This window comes from Mercenaria mercenaria, chromosome 15, assembly GCF_021730395.1.
Source record: "Mercenaria mercenaria strain notata chromosome 15, MADL_Memer_1, whole genome shotgun sequence".
Taxonomy (NCBI): Eukaryota; Metazoa; Mollusca; class Bivalvia; order Venerida; family Veneridae; genus Mercenaria; species Mercenaria mercenaria.
In genome coordinates, this window is record NC_069375.1 from 48084379 (window position 1) to 48108387 (window position 24009).

Genomic DNA, 24009 nt, shown 5'->3' on the forward strand with positions numbered 1-24009 from the left:
AGTCAAAACGCCCACATTGAAAAACAATATTGGCCAGTCCCATTGATAATATATTTTGGCTAATGTAAAGAAGACGTTTAAAGTCAATGTCATGTGCTGTTATTTGTTTTTACACATTATATGTTAGAGCATTCATGTACAATATATTATATTTTCGGCAGTGTTCTACTATTTTCTTATTCTTTGTTTAGATGAAAAAAGTTTTCCCTTTATATTATCATTACCAGTATCATCATCATCATCATCATGAACAACATGTCTCAGCATCACTATCACTACCCCATTACTGTCACTTAAATAAGTTTGATATATTTCATAAAACAAATGATGTAGTTTCTTGTCTCATTACCACCACTACCACCACCACCTTCATCATCATCATCATGATCATCATCATTATCATCATCATCATCCCCACAGTCAACATCACCATCAAAGCTGTCATTATTCATTCATTCATTCATTTCTTATTTAATCATCATCATCATCATCATTTTCACCATCTTCATCATCATCATCACCACCACGTTTAACACCACCATTAACATCATTTTGACATTTGACTAATCTACCTGTTTGCTCCAGGTACTAGTGACTAAAATATTGCGGCAAAGTGAGACAAACATTCACACGCAGGTGTATAAGAAAATGAGTAGATACTAATGACCTTGTGACATGCTATGTATGACTGTGAAAAATCATTCGTGTAATGTCACTCATTTCCCACAATAAAACCTCCCTACTTTACCGCAATTATATTTCACACCTGGTTTTGCCTATTTAGTGGTTAAATGCCTGCAAATTGATGACCTTTTATTGCCCATTTACCCAAATTTGGCAAAACATAACAGAAAAGGTATGATTTTGAAATGAGATTAGGTACATGAAATAAACACGAAGGACAAGGGATAATTCTTGTTGTAAAGTATCTAAAATAATAAAAATTCTCAAGTTATAGGTAAACATGATTGTAGATGATGTTTTGAGGTATTTTTGTAGGTAGATAGGTAGGCCAGAATGGGGATTGGTATGGATGGTTTGTAGCAATCTGACTAAAGTACTTGATCTTCTAAACGAAGATCTGATAACGACCAATTCACATTCGTCTTCTGTAGATTTTGGATTTCCAGTATTGCTATTTTTATTTTATCCAATCAAACTTTGTTCGAATGTCAAAGAGTAAGAAAATGTGCAGTCATTCCAGGGCTCGAACCCGGACCCCTCGCTTACAAAGCAAGTTACCTACCGACTGAGCTAGGCTTTCTATCTGATACTTACGACATAAATTGTAAATATCAAAAGTCAAGCTACAGGTAGATTTGCAAGATGTTGTAAGTTAGGCTCGATTGGTAGCGAAAGGGTCGTCAGAACGAGGAAATGAATAGGTCGTTCTCAGATCCTATGCTTAGCGTAATAGGAGATGAACTTTAGTCAGATTGGTTTGTAGATAAGTATAACCCTGGTTGAGTAACTTGCATCTTTCTTTGCAGATGAATTAAGCCACTAGTCATTTTTGTCTTTTTTTGGAAGAAACATGATGTACAGAGGACAGAATTTAGCTCAATGAATTTAAGCTAAAATAAAATTGAAAACAGTTTTTTTTTGTGTGATCATTAAGATCCTAATCTTGTCTCTTAATGAATTCACCTGCTAAAAGCAAAGTGATATGAAATTAATATTTAAACATTCGTTTGCAAATTGCTAATCATTTACAACAATACATACATTCACAGTTACTGAGGCGATTTCTGCAATAAACTTTAATTCTGTAAAATCACTTATATAATAGGGAGACTAGTTTTTGAATAATTTCATGGATGCATCAATCCACAAAATAAGGTCCCTACACAAACTAATAAATATCCTATTAATTTAGGCTTTAACCAAAATGCCCAAGAAATTGAAGGATTTTACAGTATTCTGTTGCCTCTCAGGTATGAATAGCTGCAACAGCTGTATAGTACCAAGCTTGCAAGAGGTATCGGAGCCTATTTAAATGGTTCTTGGATCCCTTGATTCTAAAAGTAAAAAAGTGGAAAATTTATAACTGAAAGTAAGATCGATGAATATCAGTTTTAATGCCCCAGACATGTTGGCATACTTTTGCAAGCGGTGTTTTTCCTGACTATATGTGTTTTGGCCTAAAGAAAACCTTGTCTGCTTAGAAGTTCTTGGTGCATGGTGGGAATTTCAATTGCCTTGGCTCACATGACTGCAGTAACAGTACAATGTGTGGCATTCAAGAACCCTGTCACCATCTTGAAATTCAAGCTGAGGTACACTGGGCTACTGGACTTTTCCATTTATATTATTATTAAATTGGTTGGCATTGAGCTGTGGTGTAGGATTCTGAAATACACAATACTTCACCAAACGAAGTATTTGGGTATTTGTGTCTGACATTTCAAGTTTGCTAATATTTAATTTAAGGTTATTTTGCTAGTATATAATTTAAAGTTGTTTTTTTTTTGTTTTTTTTTGCAGGAGAGCAGATGACTATATTGGGGTATAACAAAGGAGGTGAATGGTGTGAAGTAAAGAACAAGGCTGGCGAGATTGGCTGGGTACCAAGCAACTACATTGCACCTGTAAACAGCCTGGACAAGTTCAGCTGGTACCATGGTCAGATTTCTAGGTATGTGGTGTATGAATATGGCTTGAAGAATATGCTTTTCACCGGGGCAGTTATATTTCACAAAGCAACTACCAAGCAACTATATTGCACCTGTGAACCGCCTGGACAGGTTGAGCTGGTACAATGGTCAGATTTTGTCATAGGATTTAGGAGAGATTGACCAGCTGAGTGTTAAGCAACTATATTGCACTTGTAAACTATCTTGATAATTTAAGCTGCTGTCATGATTTTCTGGTAAATATAGTTTGGGTACCAAGCTTGGATGTTTCACTTTGACAAATGTAGCTGGTACCATGGTCAAGGATCACATTTTAGCAGGATATATTGCAAAGTTAGAAAAATATGTAACTGCTACAATTACACTTGAAAATTTATCAGAATAAGCAGATAAGCAGTGCGGGGGAGATGGGGGAGGGGGAGAGAGAATGATTTCTGAATAATCAATACACTAGTGCAGATTGACTAGGTATGAAGCAGCTATTAGCATGCTACAATAGTATGTTCAGCTTATACCATACAGAAAAGAGGCGTATGGACAAGGGCAGAGGTCGAGCTCAGGGAGTCTTTCATTTTGTCAATTATCAGCCTGGATTAACTGTTTTACCATGAAGTTACATATATTATTCTGCTTTTTCAGGAATGCTTCAGAGTATTTATTGAGTAGTGGTATAAATGGCAGTTTCCTTGTGCGGGAGAGTGAAAGTAGTCCCGGCCAGAGGTCAATCTCCGTTAGATATGAGGGTCGTGTATATCACTACAGAATTAGCGAAGATTCAGATGCAAAGGTATTTAGAAGAAGTCATGTTTTTCCACTCACAACATCTGTAAAATTGAAGTATGAATGTATTGCAAAGCTTGCCTTTATTTAATAATCTTAAAAAGAGGACAAGTTGTGTACTTAAAGAAAATGGTAAAATCCATTACCCAGCCAAGTAGGATACATTTAAGGCTATTTAGTTAACTGTAAAACAGACAGTGCTGTTTGAAACACTAAATAGTGGTGACAGTTAGTAAATAGTTCATATAATTATGTCTCCCACCACACAGTGGTGTGGAAGACATACTGATTTTCTCCAGTCTGTGTGTCTCTCACAAAGCTTGTCCGCACTCTAAGTCGAACATTTCTCATCCGATCTTCACCAAACTTGAACAAAATGTGTTTGACCGTGAGACCTCAGCCAAGTTTAATAACTAGCCAAATCTGCCCAGGCACTTTTGAATTATGGCCCTTGAATTACTGATTGGATCCACTCGTCCAGACCATCTAATTGGATCCACTCGTCTAGACCATCCAGAGAAACTAGACATTTTTGATAAGGGCAGTTGAGGGAGACATGCGCTTTTTTCAAAAGCATCTCTAGTTTTCCATGATACTATATTTTGAAATATTTTGTAGATACAAATTACTCTTTATTTTTGTCCACCAGGTATATGTGACAGTGGATCATAGATTCAACACCTTAGCAGAACTTGTTCATCACCACTCTATACATTCTGACGGCCTTGTAACTACATTACTCTACCCTGCACCAAAACGTACCAAACCCACAGTGTTTGGTTTGAGCCCGGAACCGGACCGCTGGGAGATAGAGAGAACCGAGATTGCTATGAAACATAGACTCGGAGGTGGTCAGTATGGTGATGTATACGAAGCGGTGTGGAAACGATACAATAAAACTGTCGCTGTCAAAACTCTCAAGGTAAGTTGATGCCTCACACTGTATTATATTTCATTTCATTGTTTTTGTGCAAAATTGATGTATTTTTTCCCAGTTTTGTGCGAATTTGCATTAAATTTAAAGAGGATGTATTAAGTAAGGTTTTATCAAGTTATCTTTCTACTTCTATTACTTGCATGAAGGTTGTCATATGCTGTTAATGTTGGTTAAATATCCAGCAGGATTATTTTCGTAACAAGGTGATTTCATTGAAAATGATGTTAAAATCTTACTCAAAACAGTGAAGACTTCTACTAATAATTTTCAAAGGAAGAATAAGTTGAAAGAAATTGTTTGTCAGATTTGATTACTGTGCACTTTGACCATGGTCATGTTGTTATAGTAGATAAATATAAAGGGAACAATGGAATTTTTATGCCCCCAGCATCTACTGATGCGGGAGGCATATAGTGATTGTCCTGTCCGTCCATCGTTCATTCGTTTGTTCGTCAGTCCGTACGAGGTTAACCAAATAGGACCGTTTTGTCTAGCATCAATACCCCTTATAATGACTTGATACTAATGCAGATGTAACCTGTGACCATTCCTCATCTTCAAACATCACCTGACCTTGACCTCATTTTGGACTTAGGTGCAAAATCTATCGACAATGCTGCCACTGGGGGCATCAAGCGTTTATTGAACGCAGCTTCTTGTATTTCTTGAAACAATGATGTTTTTCAGCAAGTCTTTTCAGAAACTTTGCTTTAGAGTTATTGTCTATTAATCAATTAATAACTGAAATTATTGTCCAATCAGTGCCATAATTATCTGGTGAATTTGGGACAAATGCTTCTGTATACTCACATATACTTCACATTAACAGTCTCTCACATTGTTCTCTTTTATTGATTGCACAACTTCAGTAACACCGTGTTTAAGTGATTATCTTTATGGTTATATTTACATTTACAGGAAGACACCATGGCATTAAAAGATTTCTTAGAAGAAGCTGGAATTATGAAAGCTATGAAACATCCAAATCTTGTCCAGCTTTTAGGTAAGAACTCTTGACCCTGAAAAAAATGGAAAGCAGTTATTGGCATGGCTTGGTTGTGTAGCATCAGTTTACTCCTGTTTTGACACATTTAAAAAGTTCATTAACATTGCTATTTTCAGATTCATGTTCACTGCAATTAAATTATCAGTGAAAGTTTAAGGTGTCTAGGCATAATATATTAACTCATTTAATGGCAATGGTGTGTCTTAATGTTGATGAATTCTTTTGAGGAGAAGTTTTTACATTCTCCTCACCAGAAGATTTGATGAATTTAGCTTCTTATTTGCCATTTTTTGCCAAATTCTAAACTCCAATCTATTTGATGTCTGGTTTCCATCAGCCCTACACCAAAAGGCAACACAAACAACGGCATACGTATGAACATTGAACCTGTGCCTTGCTTTGCACTCGAAAGAAAATCTAGTTATCTGTAATAGTGTTGCTACGGATCCTGTGGCCTTAACACATTCCACTATAAAAGTTGATTCAATTTGTATTTTATAGGTGTCTGCACTAGGGAACCACCATTTTATATTGTCACAGAGTTTATGACTCAGGGCAATCTGTTAGACTTTCTCCGTGGCAGAAATAAAGAAGATATTGGACCAACCATATTGATGTATATGGCAACACAGATTGCCTCGGCAATGGCATATTTAGAAGAAAAACTCTTTATACATAGGTATGTTTGCATCTTTTCTTATTGACAATTGGACGTTAATAAAGTTGAGCATGCAAAAAAATCTACATCCTGCAACAGGAAATGTTTTCAGAGGTCATTGAACTTAAATGTCATAACTGTTTTGATTTTATGAATTGTGGTTGTACCAAATATTAGGGAAAATTAAGCCATTACAGATATTACAAGTCTCCTTCAAAAGCAAGTTTTTGCAGCTAATTGTTCTGATTTAAAGAAATGTTTGATTCTAAACCACACTATGTGCTGAATAGTGGAGGAAGACCCAAAGTGTTGCTCGGCATGATTTCAGGCATATGCCAGGGAAGAATAACCAGTCTTTAGTAAGCCAGGTCAATGGCTTCCTTGCATGAAAGAATTTTGCATCATTTGCAGACCTGGGGTCAATTACATAAAATGTAATTGATTAAATTACATTTACATTGTGCAGTGTTCTGTTAAATTACAATTACATGTAATTGAAAAATTACAAATTATGTTCAGTTTATCGGGAAATGTAATTTATTTGCAATTAATTACAATTTTAATTAACCCAGGTCTGATCAGTTGGTCCTTGGATGGTTATGAACACACAGGGATTAGGATTCAAGAAATATTGTAAAGCTATAGTTCATAGAGTTAGAAGTAATGGAAAAAGATACGAAAATATGTTGATCTTTTTAGAGATTCAACAAAATTCATGGGTTTAGCAAGTAATTGTATTTATTATAGGGATTTAGCAGCGAGAAATTGTCTGGTGGGAGACAGTCATCTGGTGAAGGTTGCAGATTTTGGTCTGGCTCGGTTGATGAAGGATGACACATACACTGCTCATGCTGGCGCCAAATTTCCCATCAAATGGACAGCGCCAGAGGGACTAGCATTCAACAGATTCTCCACAAAATCAGATGTGTGGGGTAAATAAATGTTATTTTCATACTAACTTGCAGTAACTTTCTGTACTGTTTAAGACAAGAATATTTTCTTTTGTTTGCTTAGTTTTGTTTATACTCATTTATTTTTAATAGCTAGAAGTGATAAAAGATATAAGTTTATATGAATCACCAGTAAAACCAGTTCTTGTGTCATATGAGAAAGTATGGTGTTAACTCTGGTAGAGGAAGAACCCACACTTTTTAGGTAGAGCGACCGACACCTTAACCACTCTTACCTTTGTTGATTTCTTTTTCAATGAAAGGACAAAAATGTTGTACTTCCGTTCTCCAGATGAAACTGAATTGTAAAATTCCTTTGTTTCACCTTTTCTCCAAAAAAAAAAAAAAATATGTTGATATGTAGTAAAATAGCATCTATAAGACACATTTATTACCCTTATCAGAAATTTCATGACTTCAAATTTTTCTTCAGTTGAAACTTTATGCCAGACCTCCCTGTAGAACAATAACTTGGTAGGAAATTTCAGGTTTTGTTCAGAATGTCTGAAATATTTATCAGATGTCAGTTGTAGTGTGTATTCTCTCAATAATGAAAAGAGAAACTCTAGAGAAAACACGCTGTCACTCATACTTGATAAAGTGGTGGTGGCATTTGCTTAAAGTGATCTTCCCACCACCTATTTTGAATAATCAATTGTCTGCACAAAGACTGCAACAGCTGAATCAAGACGATGTGATATATAGAAAAAATACTCAGACGCACTTATGATTGGCTTTTCGCACTTTTGTCATAGTTACATTAAATAATACTTGACTTTCTGTCATTAAAGTGTAAACTGTTATCTAAAGATAGATGTTAACAGTTTCATCGTCACCTCTAAATATAGGTGTCTTCTAGCTCTTATCACAATGCCAAAAAATATTTATTGAATAAAATGCAAGTGTAGACCTCAAGTTCTGGCTGTTAATCAGGGTGTGAGGTTGTAAAATTTGGATTGGAGACCAGTCTGAGAATGCAGCTTTGCCATTGGTCAATTTACAAAATATGCTCAAAATCAGCCAATCAGAGGCCAGAGATTTGAGACTGGTCCCCAACCTCAAGTTTTATTACCATTGCTCAAGTAGCTGTGTGGTTAGCTTTGTAGGGAGCTTACAAGAGAACCAATCATTGTGCTGTGAGTTTTACCCAAGAGTGAAGTAAAAATTGTGTTGACAGTTAGTGTACAGTCATTTATTTTCCTCTGCTGATACATGTTAGGAAAGTTGTCATTTACTCGCCAGTAACATGTTGCCACTTACAGATTTGCTAACTAACTGCATTTTATAACTAAAAGACAGTGAAACCTTATATGTGAACAGTCTGCTGTATATTTAATGGAAACACAGTATTACCACTGAAGAGCAAACTATTGTACCGTACCTTTCTGCATAGGCAGCTATCTCCTTTCCAGTCTTACTCATGCCTTTGTAAGTAAAAACTTTTCAAACCAACACGAATCTGCCACTGCTCAGTTTAAACAGTCTTCATTTCTCCTTCAGCATTTGGTGTATTATTATGGGAGCTGGCGACATATGGTATGTCCCCATATCCAGGAGTGGATCTCACAGAGGTGTACCACTTGTTAGAGAGGGGGTACAGGATGGAACGGCCCCAGGGTTGTCCAGCTCATATCTACCAACTTATGATGAGATGTAAGAATTTTTGTGTATTGTATTTTGAAATATTGCCCATCATATTACTAAATGAAATTCACTGTAAGCCAGACTTAGGTAAAAGGATTAAAAAGAAGTATTCTGTGTATTAGAACTTAAAAAATAAAAATTCAGTTAAGACATAGAACATTCAAACCTGCTGGTAGAGACCACACCTTGGTGTGCGAGATCTTTTATTTGCATGTTGCCAGCCTGTAAAGCTCAATATGGAGAGCGCAGGTTACGAATCATAGAACTATGTATTTGATATGGGGTAGAGGCATATATTTTCTATGATATTTTGATAAAAAAGACATTGTGTGGTTTGATAAAAGACTTTTTCACTTGGAGTAATTTAGTCCCCACCTGATCCATGTTTGGGGAAGTTGGCATTTATTTTTGTGGGGAACGGCTAGTGCAGAATCCAAAAACAGGATTAAGTTAATGACTGCCCTTACCCTTTAAATTTAATTATTGTGAAAAAAACTGAACACAGTTGAAAAGATTCTAAACCCAAAACAAACAAATTATTTGCAGGTCGTCCTTATTCACAATTATAAATACTGTAAATATTGAAATGTGAAAGTTAGATATTACTATTTATACGATGTCTTTTAACCCAGGTTTGACAGTTTTAAACAAAAAGGCCTAATTTCTGTACTGTTTGGTGCAGTCAATAGTGTAACCATTAATAATTCACAGAGAACTGTAAATTATCACAGTTTAGTCAAAGTTTATTAGTTTTTGAGACAATTTACGAGTTTAGCTCAGAAACTTTGAGAAACTATGAGGCTGAGATTTCTGTGCACCCTATAAATATTAAATCTTTTAAATTGGTTTACATTATATTTCAGGTTGGCAATGGGACCCAAAAGACAGGCCAACTTTTCATGATATTTTACTGTCCCTAGAAAACATGTTTGATAAAACCAATGTAAATGAAGGTAAGATTTTAGCTTTTAAGGTTTGACATAAATTTTGCTAATCCCAGTGAATTTCTTTGTTTAAAGAGACCAGCCTTGAAAATGACATGTTGGCATACTTGAAATTCAGTTAACAAGGAGATTAGTATGTAGTTGTACCTGTCTTAGCTGCCACCTGTTTTAAGCAGCCACTTGTCTTAAGCAGCAAGTCAACTTACTTCCCATATTGATTTTCTGTTCTAATTTCAGCTTTTGTAAGTAGCTAGTTTTCATTGCTCCCTTGGCTAGTTGTTTAACACAGGATTGACTGTATGCTCTTTGGTAATTTCAAACCATGAAAGCATTTGTATTTATTCACATTTAGGAGCTTGATTTCATTTCTGAAAGACATGCTTAAATTGTAGAAGTGTTTTTGGCGAAGTTTTAAGTAATTGGTCTATGTTTTTACCTTTGGTTGTGATAATAGAAGTACATACAAATTGTGTGATATTATATACTGAATATACTCGTAGGCACATGATGATGACTATCATCATTGATATAACCAGAGATTTAAAGAACAAAATTATATGCACAATTTCTTGTCAAACACACTGGTATGCCAAAGAACTCTTCTAAAAGTACCATGATACCATAGGTCACAATAATCATTGGATCTGATAGATTTGTAGCATGTTGCCAGTGATCTATGCTATTTGGACAAATTTTGATTACATTAGTGCATAGTTTATGGTACAGAGAATTCCATAGATATTATATACATTTCAAAAATTTTTCTAGACCCTGAAGGAAATCTTACAGCATTCAGACATTTTGTCTGTCCATCTAAAACACTAAGTGAAAAGCAAAACATTTTTAAAACAATTCAAGGGATTCCAGTGAAACTTTACAAATATTTTAAGCGTGATGTGATACGCAAGAATCAGGCCTGTAGCTTCAAGTTCAAGGTCACTTAGGACGGACACTTACCCTTACCAGAAACCCTTGCCCTAACACGCCAGCAACAGTACTCTTCCCTGAATTTTTCATCATCCAGTGGCAAGCGTCCTCCCCCCTAAATATATTCTCACCCATAGGCAAGGATACTTACCCCTGAATTTATCTTCTTCCATTGGCAAGGACATTCCCCCTGAATTTACCCTCTGCCACTGGCAGGGGTACTGCCCCTGAATTTTACCTTCACAGACAGGCAAGGGTACTCTCCCTGAATTCACCTGCACCCACAGACCCTGAATTTACCCTTGACCGTAATCGGGTAGTAGGTTTCTCCTCAAATATTTAACCTTGCCCACAGGCATGGGTACTTCTGGGGCATCACTTACTAGTGACATCTCTTGCTTCGGTTGTGTTTCACACCATGTTCTGGGGAACTGTAACTATGTCACTGTGCTGAAAATATTTTGTTTTGATTTCAGAAGTTGAGAAGGAGTTGGAGAAGACGGACCCAGGAAGTGGTAAGAAGGTGCGGGCCCCAAGCTCTGAAAGTAGTGATGGTAGACATAGTGCAGGTATATTGTACTGATTTATTATGACAGAGTTTTATTTAGTGTGTTGCTGTTCTTATTGTTGTGGATAGATGATAGAGTTTATGACAACTAGTGAAACTTACCTAAATTTTCCTGATTCAGTTTGTTCAGTTCTGTATTTTAAAATAGAAATTTTGACAGCTCGATTTATTTGCAATTTACAAGGATGCTGAATAAGTAAAGCATTTTGATTGTGAATTTAGGTATTAGTAAAGACACTTCAGTAGCAGTTTAGGTCATTCTATTATATTTTTTTTTTTTATGAGCTGAACCACGAAATCCACGAAAATTAATCCGCCATGAATAATAATGATTCAACAGAACCTTCAAAACCATTTTACTTGTAAGACATAGTAAGCTTGATATTTAAAAGCTATTTAGTAATGTTTAGTTCAGTTCTAAATGTTTGCAACAAATTAGCAGAATGGTGCCGTGTACAGTTTAGAGATTTTTCTCATATTTTAGTGACTAAATATAAAGATAGGCAATCCCGTAAAAATCATAGCCTCTTTATTATTACAAACACCACCTATATAGAATCCCAGAAATATTTAACTGATAAGATGTTTATTTAGATGCTCCATAATAATTATATTGTCTTTTATAGGACCTACCCCACCTGCTGGTAGAAGAGTTCTTCCCCCTGATACTGATTTTAGCCTTCAGCAAGTTAGTGATATCTTAGGACGTAAATCTGGCGGGCGCAAAAAAGGTTCGGCACCAACGCCCCCACGTCGGACAGTTTCTGCCATAAAAGAACAAGAGGAAAGCCCCGAATCTGAATTGAAATCCAAGATGAAAAAGCAAAAAGCTAAAATTGAAAGTAACACTATACCAGAATATCCATTCGAGTCAAATAACTTTGCAAATACAAAAGATCTGAGTGAATTTATTAATGCTCCACGTATTCCACAAATGCCGCCAAGTCAGAAGAGTTTTCAAAGGGCAGATAACTCTAAAGAAGGTGGCGGAGCTAAGGGCAGTGAAATCCGAACTGGTATGGAAGATTCGGGTATATCGCGAGGAACGGGCAGTAGTGACAGTTTGAAGCATTTAGCAATTGACAAGTCTAAGTATATGATAAATACGGAGACTGCTACGCGATCAACTGACACTAAATCTCCCAGAATGCCCCAGGGGCAGGACCCTCGAAGCAGTGGTAGAAAATTTTCATACCCGATGATTAAACAGGAATATAAAGCAGCTAATGAGTCAGCTGGTACTAGGAGTGTAGACATAGGAACTAGTACAGCTGAGGAGAGTTTACAGGTTTCAACAAGTTTTCGTGGAAAACAGTATCCAAAGGTGCCTTTACCGCTGCCACAGTCTGCAAGTCTACGTAAGAAACGTATAGAACGTCCAAAACTGAATACCAGTCATAGTATGGACGCAGAAAGCGAGGAAATAGTTACTGTAGGGAAATTGGATGTAAATAATGTAGCTCAGACTATAAATAGATATGGTACCATTCCTAAGGGCGTTAGAATTGGTGAATATCTTGCCTCGATGCAAAGTGATGCTGCTGCCCAGCAACACCGGGAATTATCTACGGTAGAGGATCATGACTCAGGAACTGATACCGCTAGTGTTTCCTCGTGTCCTGTTTTACCTCCTAACGGTGTTCAGCATGGCATGGCCGGGACTGCAAGTGGGGTAGTAGGCGTGGCCTCGGTGATATCGGGGTCGTTAGGTGCTAGGGGGGATAATGAAGGAGGTGGAATACAACAGGAATCGAACATAAGACCCTCTGCAGTGGTGAAATCTCAATCTTCCCATGTGATAGTAGATAATCCAAAAGCTCAATATAGCGGTCTACAGCGACAAAAATCGGACCTTATTCCAGGCTCTAAGCCTCCCATTGAAGGGAGAGAATCACCTCTTGGTGATCAGCGACCAAAACCTAGTCCTAGATTCTCAAGACTGTTCTTAGATCAAACTGAAAATGTGTTAAAATTAGAGGAACCTGATAAACATACAACTCATAGTCCTCCAGAAAGACCAGTTTCTTCCCCAAAACTTGCACAGAAAGGTCCAAAAGAGTTGTCGCAAAGTCAGTCAAGTGAGTCCACTCTTGTAAGTAGCCCCGATTCAGTATTTGACCCTAGAACAAGGGGATCGATAGAACATAAAGTTCCGTTACGGCCTCCATTTCAACAGAAACCTAGATCTGGCTCTGCCGCTGAAGATTTTCAGAGGGAGGGCGATCCAGCTAATGCAGCTGGAGGGGATTCTAATTCAAATGCATCAGTTTTATCAAAAGTGGCAAAATTTCAGCCGGTTGGATCTGAATTTAGCTCATTTAGACCTTTTCAGCGCGGGGAACCGGCACGAGATTCCTTCAAAGATGAAAAGAACTTGAAAATTCCACCCGATGTACCAAACAAACCTCGTGGTCAGGATGATAAACCAATTATAAGTGGACTTAAACCAGTTGCGGCTGGTACCCCGACCTCAAACAAATCAGTAGTAGAAAGTTTTAACAATGGCGAAAATGCCGACGATGAAACTGAAAAACCAGTTACTAAGGAAACCATAGTTAGTGCTTCAGATAGGTTGAAATTGTGTATAGATTCTTTATCAACTGTAGGGAACAAATCAAGTGTGAATTTTTTGGAACTTGTCGAGGAAATGCAATCTTTTTACGAAATGTGTTCTGTATTTATAGACAGTTTACCTCCACATGCTAAATTTCACACAAAAGAACTGCTGTCCCGACTGCAGTCGCAGCAACAGAATTTGAAAACTTTTACGAGCTCCTCGCCGACTGGTGGAGGAAAATTGCTTGGTGATATCCAGTCAGTGAATAAAGAAATCATAGAAGTTATACAAAGATAAAATACATTATATTTAGATGTTATACTTCTTAATGTATTCTTTTTTTAGTTAATTAGAGTTAATTTTAGCTGCTATGAAATTTTCGTTTAATACTGTCATTTCCAAAAGATACTTAGTCAATATGAAATGCTGGTTTTTATGGTATTTCAGGACTCAAAAAATTTGTAAGGTTGTCAGTTCTGTCAACATATTTTGGGTTTTCTATGTATTTGCATACAGAACAGGGTATTAGCCATTACAGTGTATTCCCTGTAAAATTTTGGTGCTTGAGTTTTATAAAATCTAAATTTTCTTACTGCAGGTGCTCTATTTTCTGAAATAAGAATGTGATATTAAATTTATTTTAATATTATTTAATACTTTTGTAAAGTACTAGTGTTCTTTGGAAATGACTTTAATAAACTTAATGCAAATAGTGATCTTGGATTGTGCTGACTATGCTAATTATACGTAACTCAATGTTACTAAATGTGATGTATATTAGAAAACAAAATGATTGCATATTTAAACATGCACAAGGTAAACTTTGATACACTTCTATTAACCAAATTGTGAAAAGAAACAGTTTTTATTTTCAAGCCTGTTAAACAGTCTCCTTTAGTTCTTGGGAATGTGTATATCTCGAAAAGTGCTTTTATATTTGTCACATTAAGAGGGGCCATGTGGTCGTAAGTTCTGAAATTTCTGTTACAGTTGATAGTTCCAGGTGGAGTTGAGCACTGATAGCTTGAGGTTGGCTGGCAGAGTTTTGAGTGCTCTGAACATAAAAATATAAGAAGACTGGCCAGTGACCACATAAATTGCTCGAGTCAACCCAGATACTTGAGTTACTGACGCCCGAGCTGCTGGTACTCGAGTTACTGATGCCATGGCTGTGTTTCTCTGTTATCTATATCAGTTCTTAAGCCAAGGGCAAAACTTTTATGGTTGTAACCCATTAGCACTGGAAAAATTAGGCTGATTTACATGAAAGGTTTTTTTGTTTTTTTTTGATAGAATACCATTGACTAAGTGGTCCTTTTTAACATGACAAGTCACATGTTTTTCCTGTCATCAAATGACTGGAGGATTCTGGAGATTTTCTACTGTTTTGATAATGTCTGCTTGTATGTTTTGTAACAAATGAAATATGTTTGATTTGGTTAAAATGCTTGTGAATCTTCATTTCGATAAACATTCAGGTGTTTAAGCAAAAAAAGAATGTTCTTCAATATGTGATTTTATAGTTGAACAAAGAACCACTTAAGAGGCTGAAAATCTTACATGTATGTGAATATGAAAAGCTAATCCACCATTTAAGGTGGTTCTGCATGTTTGATATACCGAAAGTTATGGTGCGTTGTCATTGATCAAGATAGCGTACAATAAAGTCTGGCTTTTATGGAAATGAAATTCATTGTATAAATAAATGGCGATTGGAAACTAAATTTATGAAAACAGCTGTTACTGTCTTTATAAAGATAAAATACAAAATGCAAAATTTTGACACATTTAATATTTCCAAATTTGCAGATATCTTTATTCATCATTATTTCGACATATTTTAGACCTTGTATTTATTTACGACTGAGAGAATTAATTGAATTTTACATTAAAGAAAAATTCTTCTTTATGAAAATGCCATCAAGATTACATCTTTCCAATAGAATCCAATTATAAAAACTTGTATGTAGTCCAAATTTTTCAAATCATTGTAACAAAAAATCAAGCCTGACTTTCCTTATTTGCCAGATTTCCAAAGCATTTTCCAAGTTATGAAAACCCAAGGTTTAGTGAAAATCTATCTTGCAGAAAAAAAACCCAGATCCAAACATACAGAACTACATTTACTTTTGAAAGTGCTGAATGCATGGGATAACAAACCTCAGGAAGAGCAACTGAATGACAGACATATTTGTAAATTAGGCAGAATGTATGACAGATATTTTAGACGATGTAAAATACTAACCACTTTCAGGTTGGTATATATGTCTTAAGGTTTCGTTTGTTTCCTCAGCAAAACAAAACAGTAAGCCTCTTCATCAAACATAAATTTTTGATTGGGAGATTTGAATGAAATTTTGAATCAATATTAGTAGTTTTTGATATATTCAGGTATAGATCTGAAATTCCATTACAGTACATTATTATGATGTAAACTCAAATATTGTGAAATCATTTAATTTCGTGGTTTTGGCCAAAAATGTTTTAGTCCCCCCTAGAAATCTAATGGTTTCACAGTATTTGAGAGAAAGAAATGAGCAGCGCCATGAGAAAACCAACATAGTGGCTTTGCGACCAGCATGGATCCAGACCAGCCTGCGCAGTCTGGTCAGGATCCATGCTGTTCGCTTTCAAAGCCTATTGCAATTAGAGAAACTATTAGTGAACAGCATGGATCCTGATCCATGCTGGTCGCAAAGCCACTATGTTGGTTTTCTCATGACGGGGCTCAAATAAAGATGCAGTTCAGAAGTAAGGTTTGCGATGACAAATTTCAGTATTCATAGCAGCCAGTAGCCAAAATAGTACTTACACAGTAATGTTTCACATGTAAAAGTTGTTTGAAAGTTGTATTTTTCTCCTTGATGTGAATTGTCTTTTCCTATCATCTTACAATGTTCGCGTGTTTGAGTAACTTGAGTGAGTAACCAGAAATTCCACTTTCCAAACTTGAAATGTATTTATTATACCAAATGTTGATAACATTTTTATGATACTTCATTGTGGTTGTGTGTAAAGATAAATAAAAATGTGAACGTCGTGATGTCACATACTTAATTTATTTTTGTCAAATTTTCTTTCGTAAGAATACAATTGTAGTGTTTTCTGAATGTTTCATTTATTGCACTACTTAAAATCGACGGGTGAGTGCAAAAATGTTCTAAGTGATTCTTTATCTATATGTACTTAGACCACTTTGGCTCAGATACCAAATAGATTAATTCAAAGATCATATCAAGATGGTAGTATTAATTCTGCACTTTGGTAAAAATAAAAATTTTGAATGCTAATGCTGATTGATGTAAACGAAATAACCAAAAGAACATTTTATACATAATTATGCAAGTTTTAAGGCTACTAGTCAAGTATAACATCAACCTACTAGCATAATCAATCCCAAACTTTATTTGGTAAATACATTTGTGTTGTGATTTTTCCATATTTGGAGTAAAATTTGAATAAAATCAAGTGCTTTGATAGTTGCACTTCGATGCTGACAGTAAAGTTTCTGATTACGAAAAAGAAATTTCGCAAAAAGCACATGACATTATGCAACTGAAAATAAAACTAAACCAGAACTCCTATGCTGATATGGGTGTTTATATTTCCATGAAATTATTACTGTTTACATACAGAAACTTACAGAGCTGTGTTTAAATATGATTAATATTAAGTTTCAAAATGTGTAATAAAAGAATTGCAAGCAAAGTGTCTGACTTGTGGTAGAACAAGCAGAAATTAAAGAAACTCGTTCACACATTTTGGAATGAAAATTTCTCTAAAATATTAGTGAAATTTGGGTTCTGTTGGAGTGACCAGTTGTACAAATTTATTGACAAGATTTGCTAATAAATGACCAAAAATGTTATGCAGACTGTAGTAAACCATTACAAATGCTTTTGAAATAATATAGAAAAGGTTTTTGTTGTCTATTACAGTTACTTTCTCACACTGTATCATTTGTTAGTGTCATAAGTACTTCCAATGTCAAGCTTGTTTGAAAACCACCAAAATTGTGGTCAAGTAGCTTAAAATTTTACTTTATTGTGGTTGTGTGAAAAATGGTACCAGTAGCTCCCTTGCTTGGCGCTCAGCACTAAAAGGGAAACTGGCTTCTCTTCTCTCATACCCTCGTGGTGATGGATTCCATCAGGAATGGGGTGTCGAGAGTGATTAATATAAGTTGTAGAACTTGCTTCACAATCGACTTAAAATGAATTAGTATAAACTTACCATATATAGCCACTTACTGAACATTTAATTCTAACTTCCTGTGGAAAAGATGGGAAGCAAGAAAAAAATGATAAGAACTGGGATATTTATATTGGACAAAGTAGGGGGGGGGGGGGGGGAATTTGGTGAATTAAAGCAAGAGTGCTTTTGTTTTTGTTTTTTCTTTTTGAGTAGTTGGACAAATAGATCTGAGAAATGTTTTGTCAGTTTGATGGGGTCTTAATTATAAACTGTTATTTAATCATGGTGCTAATGGTCTTCTCTATAAAACAGGTGTAGAGTTTTTACTGTCACTGTAGATCCCAAAAATGATCACATTTGCCATATGTTATGTTTTTTTTTTATGGAAGAATACAGCACTTTTACAGTTCTAAAATTGGGGTGGAAGGATGGGGTAATGGAAAAGATTTTGGTAAACCTAATAAAACTTGTCACCTGGTGAAATTAAAGGATAAGACTATAAATGTACCTGAGTATTAACAGCGATTACTTTTACGGGTTCTCTTTGTTAGGTAAACATTTACATTCATTATTCACATTTCTCAAATAAATTTCCTTCCCTTTTAAATCTTCCTAAATCCATAAAGAAAAAGACAAGTTTCATTTGTAAACATAATTTTTTTTTATATATTAATGAAACTTGCCTCCTAAATTTTTTGACAGGTTAAAATAAGGGTTTAAACAATTTGGTTGTATTGTGTCGCCTGATAAGAGTGTCTATATAACCTTTAAAATTCTTTCATGTGAGGTACTGTCATGCCAGCTTAAGGAAGGAGGGTAGCTGTGTCCAATAGCCTGCCTGTATCCCAGAAATATCCAGAAAGCACAGTGGGTTTTTCTCCAAAAACCTCCTTGACCTAAGTTCTGTCCATTTGACATAAAAGGAAACAAAGATATTTGACTATTTAATATAATTTAATACTTAACATATGTTTTAAAAGCCATTTACTTGATCTTTTCGCTTGTCTGGTTCTTGGTTTAACAAGTCTTTCTGTGTTAACAAAGTTTACGAATTTACATAATACTCACTGTTTTTGTATGTTTGTTATTTGTATAAGTGTTATCAATTGTCTTGAAGAACTTCTTTCCTTGTTTTTAAATCTGTAATATACAGTAATATTGTTTTATATCATTTATCTGTGTTTTACATGTAATATAATTTTAAATATTTATGCATAAAGTTATAATTTATAGCTCACTTGAATTATGAAACTTGAGTTTGGAGACCAGTCACAAACTGTAGCCCATTGGTCAATTTCAAGACTGAGCTCAAAATGAACCAATCGGATGTTACAGTTTTTGTGACTGGGGCCTCTGTGGCAGAGTGGTTAAGGTCTCTGACTTCAAACACTTGCCCCTCATCGATGTGGGTTCAAGCCTCACTCAGGGCGTTGAATTCTTCATGTGAGGAAGCTATCCAGCTGGCTTAAGGAAGGTCGGTGGTTCTACCCAGGTGCCCGCCCGTGATGAAATAATGCATGGAGGGGCACCTGGGGTCTTCCTTCACCATCAAAGCTGGAAAGTCGCCATATGACCTATAATTGTGTCGATGCGACGTAAAACCCAACAAACAACAACAGTTTTTTTGACTGGTTTCTGACATTGAAACATGAAAGAATAAGTAGAGGTCACATGATTATGAAATGTCATTTGTACACATCTGTCTGTGTGCCATCTTTAAGTCTGGTAATATCCATTTAAACATCCTGTTTTATGGTGTGCTCTCCAAGTATTTCTGATTGAAATCTGTCTGATCAGGCACTGATTCATTGAAGTACAGAGTCTGAAATTTAGAAGTCATGTAATAAATGAATTTATTCGAACCAACCTAGACTAAACCAATCTTAGACAGAACTTCACATCACAATTGTAGAAACATGCAGTTTACGAAAAAAAAGTCAGGCTAAAGTTTTACAGAAGAAGAATTCCGGAGTTTAAAAGATTAGAACCTTCAGGTCATACAGTTATTCTTATTATAGATTCCTTTTTCAAAAGTTTTGTCCCTTATAGATAATGACCGTACTGCAACCTGTTTAATTGATTTCCCCAGCTGCCAGTAACCAGGAATTATAATTTTCTAGTCATGTTTTAAAGAAAATATCTGCTTGCTTTTATATAATGGCACTGTGTACCATGCCAAAGAAAGCTGAGGATTTAACAGTCAAGAACAATATATTTTATGGAAGATAGTAGAAGTTGAGACTTCAACTTCAAGATGTGTATGAGTAGAAAATCATCTTATAACTATGCTGCTGGTAAATTAACATGTTTAGAACTTTACTTAAGGTTTAACAAGTACATTTAACATGTGTAGTAAAAATGCAGTTAACAGTTGTGAAATTTACGCTATTATGTCTTTTGTAATGCAGAAATTCCTATGCTAAAGTGTCATTTCTGAATTAAATGTTTTCCATTTATTATAAGGTCTGAATCAAGACCACGTGTATATAAAGCACGATTTTTGGCCCTGATTTCAAAAACCTCTCTATTATCCAAATAGTTACTTGACTGACTTCTGCACTAAGTGTAGTTCAGTTAATTTTTAGCAGGTCATTTGTCGTGTAAAATATTGATTATTTTATATGCAGTTCTAAAGTCTGGTATAAATGGTGCAGAATCTAAATGACAAATCAAGGAGATTGTTCGGTTAAGATTTGGAATATATTCTGCTTTTTTTTATTCATATTAATCAAGTCCATTCAGAGAATATTCCATGAACAGATTGTATTCTGTAAAGAGGTTGCTCTAGCAGTATTCCCTGAATAAGTTCTGCATCATAGACTTGTACTATATATAGAATTCAGTATAAAAACAGAATGAAACTGATTGAATTGTTCTTCCAGAGTATGGAATATACTATTTGTAGATGTTTATTTTTGTAAAGAACAAGTACACTGAATATATTCCTTATATAGAACATAATTAGCCAGCACGATTAATTAATTCCATGTTTACTCGTAAGAATGAATTTCAGAAAGATATTTGTTAAGCTAAAACACCTTGTCACTGTTGTTGAAACTATTTTTTAAAGAATGTTTTAAGTGTTTATTATTTTAACTAATTTATAACCAGAAAGTGTGAATGTATGAAGAATATTGTGTAATTTATTCTAATACTTGCTAAAAGGTTGTATACTATGTTGGTTGAAGCCATAGATTTATACAAATGTATGTCATAACATCACAAGAAGTCAGTCATATTCAGGTTGATAACAGAGGTTGGTAATTCAATACATTGACACACATGTTAATGCATATAGGTAACCATTCCTGTTTTAAATGTTAATATTTGTCTAGTAAAATAAATGCAATTGGTTTCATTATTCACAAGCTGAGTGCATTTTTTATTAGAATATGTTGTTTTTTTGGTATGATCAACTTGCAGGTTTAAATTCTGTTCTGTTAAAATTTCAATTTTCTGTGAACAAATGTAAGACAAATGTAAGTAGGTACAGATACCTTGTAGTTTGAAAGACCAACCTCTATTATTTTCACTTGACTAACTTCTGCATCTGCATCATCTCCCCATGCTTAGGGATTTATAGAAACGTTTTTAGAATTTGCAGTATCTGCAGTAAGATATGCAGACATTACACCAATAGGTTGTCCAAATAGTTACAAAAGAACTCGTGAAGGACTTATCATAAGGGCATCATACATTTAGGCAATTTAAGCCATCTCATTTTGACCACAAATGCATTCTAAGTCTTCAAACATGTCCATTTGAGGGAAGAATTTATTTAACTACTGGTATGGTCTTCAGAAGCACGGACTATCCAACCATGAAAATAACTTACAATCCTAGTTTAATATTTCTAAGATTTTGTTCTTGATTTAGAACAGTTAAATGTTTCTCTCAATATAGATGCAAGTTAATAAAAACAAGAAATGTTAAATTTGAAAGATACAATTGATAGTTTGATTTCATAGTTGCTAGGTTGTTTTTTATGAAAACATTAAATTATTGTAGATGTACATGTAAATAACATTCTGTGAAATCATTTAATTTCGTGAGCATGAATATTCAGTTTTTTGACTACCATGAAGTCCATGAAATTAGTTTCCACAGAAGTTAATGAAATCGCAGTATGTAATCTTCCCCAGAAAAAAGCAAACATTTCTGTCCTTGAAAATACTCTGGTAGTTCCATAGATTGTAGTCCCTTGTAGAAAAGTTATTCAAGAGGAAAAGCGGACATAATGTTACTCAAGGAGGTGTTTTTGGTCAGATGCTTTATTTGGATTTAGTAAATGAGTGAGTATTTGTTCATTTGAATATATTCACGTTTATGTAATATGTACAGATTTTGTATAAGTAATGTATAGAAAACAGTGTATATATATCAAGCATTTAAATGTGATTCCAGTATATAAAGAAATATCTTTAGCATTATTAGATGCTAAGTATGCTTTGTAACTCTTGAAGTAAAATTCTTCCAATGAAAGAAATGTGTTATATTTTTCTTAACCTCTAGCAGACCAAGGTTCAAGGTGTTTGATTTGCAGTTTCTGAGAACAATTTTCAAATTGACCAGCGACACAGCTATATTCAAAGACTGGTCTCCAAATTCAGTTTAAATGACCTCAGACCCGGTACTTTTTCTAAAGGTGAATGTTAGTTTAATTTACTGTTGCATATGACCATCAGACAAAATGTGTTACAAAGCTCTTGTTCGACCGTCAAGGTATCCAGTAACATACTTCCTATGGCTTATTTTACCTCTTGGTGCAACCCTTTAAATACTGAGTCAAGCAAGGGAACCACCAGAACTATTTTCAACGTCTTTGGTATCACCCCGCCGGCAATCGAACCCCGACCTCCCACACTCTAAGCAGACACTACATTTAGTACATTTAGTTAAACACGCATACATGTAGTTGTTTGAATTCATAAAATTATCACCTTCCGTGGAATTCAGGATATTTTGTTGACGAAGTTAATCTACATTGACCTATCCTTCGTTGTGTGTCAATATTTTTGCTTAAACATCTCTCAAAGTACTGGTCATAATAACACCAAATTTGATCGTTAGCATACTGGCACAGACCTCTCAAGTTTGATCATATGGCTCCGCTCGGCCCCTTTTCCTATTTAGAATAAGTCGGAGCTAAAAACCGAAAACAGTACTTTTGAGGAACCACTTGATGGATTTTCATCAAACTTTTTAGCTTCCTTTCATGGGCCTCTCAAGTTTGTTCAGTTGTTCCACTTGGATCCTTTTGGGAGATGCTAGAGTTAGAAATATTTTTTTTTTACACTTCTTCTGCTTGATGGACACTCACCAACTTTCAACATACAACTTGGTCTATACCATCCTTATTGTGGACGTCTCTCAAATTTGTTCAAAAGCTTTCGCTTGGCCTCTTACAGGGCTAACAAAGCTAAAACAAAACTTTAAAAACATCTTCTCATGAACTGCTGGATAGATCGTCACCAAACTTTGCCTGTAATATCCCTGCATAGACTTCTCTCATATTTAAAAAAAAAAGAAGTTTGCTCGGTCCCTTCTAGAGACTGCCAGAGCTAGAAAGAACGTCTTTTGGAGGACCACTTAATGAATCTTTTCCAACATTGGTCAGTAGCGTCATGAACCCCTTTGAATTTTGTGTTTGACCCCTTTCAGGGACCGCCATTGATAAAAATAGAAAAAAAAATCGGTTCATATAATTTGCTGATGGACGTTCATGAAAATTGGTCTGTAGTATCCTTTGATGGAATGTCTGTCTGTCCCATTTGTTCATTAGCTTGATCCCTTTTAGATTCCAACAATTTCTTCTCACGCAGCTCACGTTCTCATAAACGAATCTTTACTAAACTTGGTCTGTAACCTCCTTGTATGGACCTCTCTCAAATCTGTTCAAATTGTTCCATTTGTCTCCATTTAGTGGCCACAAGAGCTAAATATAGAAAACACCTTTACACGTTTTCTGATGAGCATTTATATGGACCTTCAACAAATGGTCCCATAGGGGTATTTGGCGTACAGATGATAAGTAAAAGCAAGAACCGGGAAAAGTGACATGTTTTCTCCTGTGTACTTATGGTTTGCCGCCCCTGTCTTTCCGTCACAAAGTACCAAATATTTTCATGAAGCTTGTAGATGCATAGCTGGCAATATGGAGAATATGTTCGTAATTTTATTTTGTAGCTTCGTCAACAAATGTTATTGCTAT

At 35.2% G+C, this 24009-nt stretch overlaps 1 protein-coding gene across 2 annotated transcripts in view; it reads left to right on the plus strand.

Annotated features, from left to right (window-relative positions):
- The window catches only part of LOC123552279 (tyrosine-protein kinase ABL1-like), a 51987-nt gene extending 32349 nt beyond the window's left edge, over window positions 1–19638 (plus strand). For both annotated transcript variants that reach the window (XM_045341815.2, XM_045341825.2), the window contains 10 exons: window positions 2485–2635; window positions 3273–3420; window positions 4063–4335; window positions 5269–5353; window positions 5858–6035; window positions 6762–6946; window positions 8465–8617; window positions 9472–9561; window positions 10956–11048; window positions 11674–19638. In XM_045341815.2, the coding sequence (XP_045197750.2) occupies window positions 2485–2635; window positions 3273–3420; window positions 4063–4335; window positions 5269–5353; window positions 5858–6035; window positions 6762–6946; window positions 8465–8617; window positions 9472–9561; window positions 10956–11048; window positions 11674–13901 (3584 nt within the window). In that variant the 3' untranslated portion in view covers window positions 13902–19638. The remainder of the gene's footprint in view (window positions 1–2484; window positions 2636–3272; window positions 3421–4062; window positions 4336–5268; window positions 5354–5857; window positions 6036–6761; window positions 6947–8464; window positions 8618–9471; window positions 9562–10955; window positions 11049–11673) is intronic.
- Window positions 19639–24009: the final 4371 nt, after the last annotated feature.